This window comes from Galeopterus variegatus, unplaced genomic scaffold (assembly GCF_000696425.1).
Source record: "Galeopterus variegatus unplaced genomic scaffold, G_variegatus-3.0.2 Scaffold8257, whole genome shotgun sequence".
In the NCBI taxonomy this organism is placed as follows: domain Eukaryota; kingdom Metazoa; phylum Chordata; class Mammalia; order Dermoptera; family Cynocephalidae; genus Galeopterus; species Galeopterus variegatus.
The window spans coordinates 36,628-39,758 of record NW_007734368.1 but is presented as its reverse complement, the minus strand read 5'-3'; the positions used below and the strand labels follow the sequence as shown (position 1 = coordinate 39,758).

The 3,131-nt window shown below is 47.8% G+C and overlaps 1 protein-coding gene across 2 annotated transcripts in view; it reads left to right on the top strand.

Moving 5' to 3' along the window:
- COPZ1 (coatomer protein complex, subunit zeta 1) overlaps positions 1-2,814 on the top strand; it is a 21,255-nt gene extending 18,441 nt beyond the window's left edge. For both annotated transcript variants that reach the window (XM_008592737.1, XM_008592735.1), the window contains 2 exons: positions 487-525; positions 1,432-2,814. In XM_008592737.1, coding sequence (XP_008590959.1) covers positions 487-525; positions 1,432-1,479 — 87 coding nt within the window. In that variant the 3' untranslated portion in view covers positions 1,480-2,814. The remainder of the gene's footprint in view (positions 1-486; positions 526-1,431) is intronic.
- Positions 2,815-3,131: the final 317 nt, after the last annotated feature.

Sequence of the window (3,131 nt, the reverse complement as noted above, 5' to 3'; positions counted from 1 at the left end):
CCCCCCCCCCCAACTCCTCCTTTCCTCTTCTCTGGCTGCTATTGCAGCAGTTTATTCTTCAAATTAACATGCAGTCGTTACCCATCAAGCCTTGCGGGATCCATTAAACCACCCTTGGCTCCCCCCATCCTTTCTCCAGTGATATTGATATTCAGAGAAGCTGTTCTGTGGCTAGAGAATCAGGTCTCCCACACCCAAGTTGAGGGAACTGAGGATCAAAAAACCTGCTGGTTACTCAGATTGAATAAATCTTTTAAGATGTTCTCCTGCCTTAAAATAGAGGATGGATGGAATGACTCTTTTTTGTTCACAGTCCCTCTGACCACATAAAATTGTGGCTATAATAGTCCCTAGAAGGGACTGAGAAGTTTAGGGCATCTGCCTTATGCTTCAGTTTAAAGGACCACCTCTTCTCCACTACCAGACTCCAATCAGGTCTTACGCCAGTTTTCTCCCACACTAAATGCTTGTCTTTCTGTGCCATAGGGTGAAGATGTCCCCCTTACAGAGCAGACCGTGTCTCAGGTATGACTTTCTCCCTTCTTCTCCAGACGGACTGGGTCACTAAGGCTAGAATAGATTTCCACCCCAACCTGCCAAGTCTGAATGAGACTGGAGACTGAAGATATATCTTCCTTGGCTCCCTCTTATTCTGGAGAACTGGGACTTATACAGCCAAATACTTCCTTACCCCCACTCCCAGCTCATCTCCCAGTTTCCTGTGAGCAGTGGTTGTCAGCCTTGCTCTGTAGTACCCTTCAAACCCTCCCTGACTGATGCCTCATTCAGTGATTTATTCCCCAGCAGAGGCTTGCCTTAAGCAGATGGTCTGTGTGCATGTGCACACACTCTCTCTTTCTCTTATTATTCAAATGAGGGCTAAGCTGGAAACTCATATTCCAGAATATGCAGGTTTTGCAGATCCATCTTGCTACCTTGACTACAGATGGATTGTCTACCTAATGGAGGGGTTCTGTTTTCAACCCACTTGGAATTCTCACCAAGAAGTCCATCTGGATATGGCACCCACCCCCCTGCCCCCCACATTTTTTTGGTGGCTAGCCAGTGTGGCAATCAACCCTGACCTTAGTGTTAACACTGTGCTCTAACCAACTGAGCTAACCAGCCAGGCCCCACCTCCCCGCCCTACCAACCTTTTAACATAGGTCCATTAACACTCAGTTTTTTTCTTTCCTCTCTTCTCTTTTCATCCCCCAGTAGATTTAATTTTTTTTTTTTTTTTTTTAATTTCCGAAACTGACAATCTTCTAGGGCCTTAGGGAGCTTCTTCCCATTCCTCTACGCTTGGGTATTTTCTATTCCCCATTCTTGCAAGGACAGGGAAGGCAAGTGAGGGGAAGGAGATTCTTAATCCTCATCCCCACCCTACCCCTCAGCAAGCCTCCCTCAATGTTGCCCTTGTCTCTGCAGGTGCTGCAGTCAGCTAAAGAACAGATCAAGTGGTCACTCCTTCGGTGAAGAACCCACTGTTCCTGGCTCTTCACACCCATCAAAAAAAATCCACGTCTGCTGTGAATTCTTATCCAGTCCCCCAGCTGATGCTCTCAGGGTCATTTTGGGGATCACAAGGGATTCCTAAATTTCCATCCTGTCCATGGTTGCCCCTCCCACCCCCTCTCCTCACACACTTTCTGTTCCTTCTCACTCTTGTTGCAATTCTTGGAGTAAAGCTCTGGGCAGATTTGGATGCAGGACAGGGGAAGCACCCCCTTCCTTTCTAGACTGGATTATGCTCCCATGCTCTTCTACCCTCATAATTTCTCAGCTTCTGTGCCCTTTGCTGTAGCTATATTTCAGATCAAAGCAGGAGAAGGAATGTGCTGAGTGTTTTCCTCCCTTTGCCTTTACCGGGCCTTCATCCCAACAGCCCATAGGTCCAGTAGGGGAAGGGAAAGAAAATTCTTTTCTATAGAATGAGTGGGGGAGGGGTTGGATAGGGATGTATCCAGTCTCAGCTACACCCTCACTTACTGGCCTCAGCGTTTTCTTACTGCCCTATCCTCTACCTTGGAAAAGAGATTGGAAACAGCTTATAGGGAGGGGACAGATTAGAAGAAACAGTGATTTACATTTTATTGGAGAGGGCTTATAAAATTCTCTACCCTGATCCTGGCATGTAGCTTCAAAACTGCTGTGGTGAGTGTCTGTTTCTTGGTCTGCTACCTTAATTCTCTACCTTTACGGCCCATGAGATCTTTGCCTGGTTTGTCCTCTCTCTGACCTGGAGCAAAGCCAGTCCCTGGAACTAAAACTCCATTCTAGTCTTGGGAAGAAGAGTTTCTGCTCAGAATTGGGGAAGGAGTGAAACTTATGACTTGGGCCTCTAGGCTCTGTCAGTGCCCTCAGCTCCCCTCAGCTCCCCACATGCATTTCACTCCTCTGCCTCTGCTCTGCAATCTCTGCTGCTTAACCCTATCCTCTCTCTCCCTCAGCCTTACATCCAAGGAGTAGGTCTGGGTTCTTCCCCTCCCTAGGTCACTGAGAGAGGTGCCCTTAATATAACTTTTGGGATCTGGATTTCCCAAGAAGATGGAGGATGGAACACCCTCTCTTGGGTCCAGTCTTTTCCCTTGACCCAAAACTTCCTCCCCACAAAAATGTCTTAAAAACCTTCCTGAGACTTAAGGTTTCTGCTTCACCCACTAACTGCCAAATCTTCAACACTGAAGTGGAGCAGATAGCTGGGCATATTTGAGAGGGTGTCTTTGTGTAAGAGATGTATGGAGTCAGGAGATAGCCACCTTCATATACTGCTCTGTGCAAAAAGGAATAAAACATTTCTTTTTTCCAAACTGCCTTTGTGTGATGTTTCTGTTTCTCTTCCTCTCTTTTTGGCAGCTACTTCTATTATTCCAACTCCCCCTCTCACTCCCCATCTTATATTTCTTCCCTCCTACCTCGGAGACTCCCGAGCAATCTCCTCCCCCCGCCCCCCTCCTTAATTTACGGGGCTATTTGCCTCCTTGGCATCTCTCAGTCCCCACGCCTGGAAATTGGCGCCAGGGGTAGGGTGGGGATGGTATTTTCTCAGTGGGAGTCCCAGGGAACAGAGTTCTCCCCCACTACCCCCAAAGCCAGCTGCCTGCTCCCGCCTCAGCCATTAGTAACCC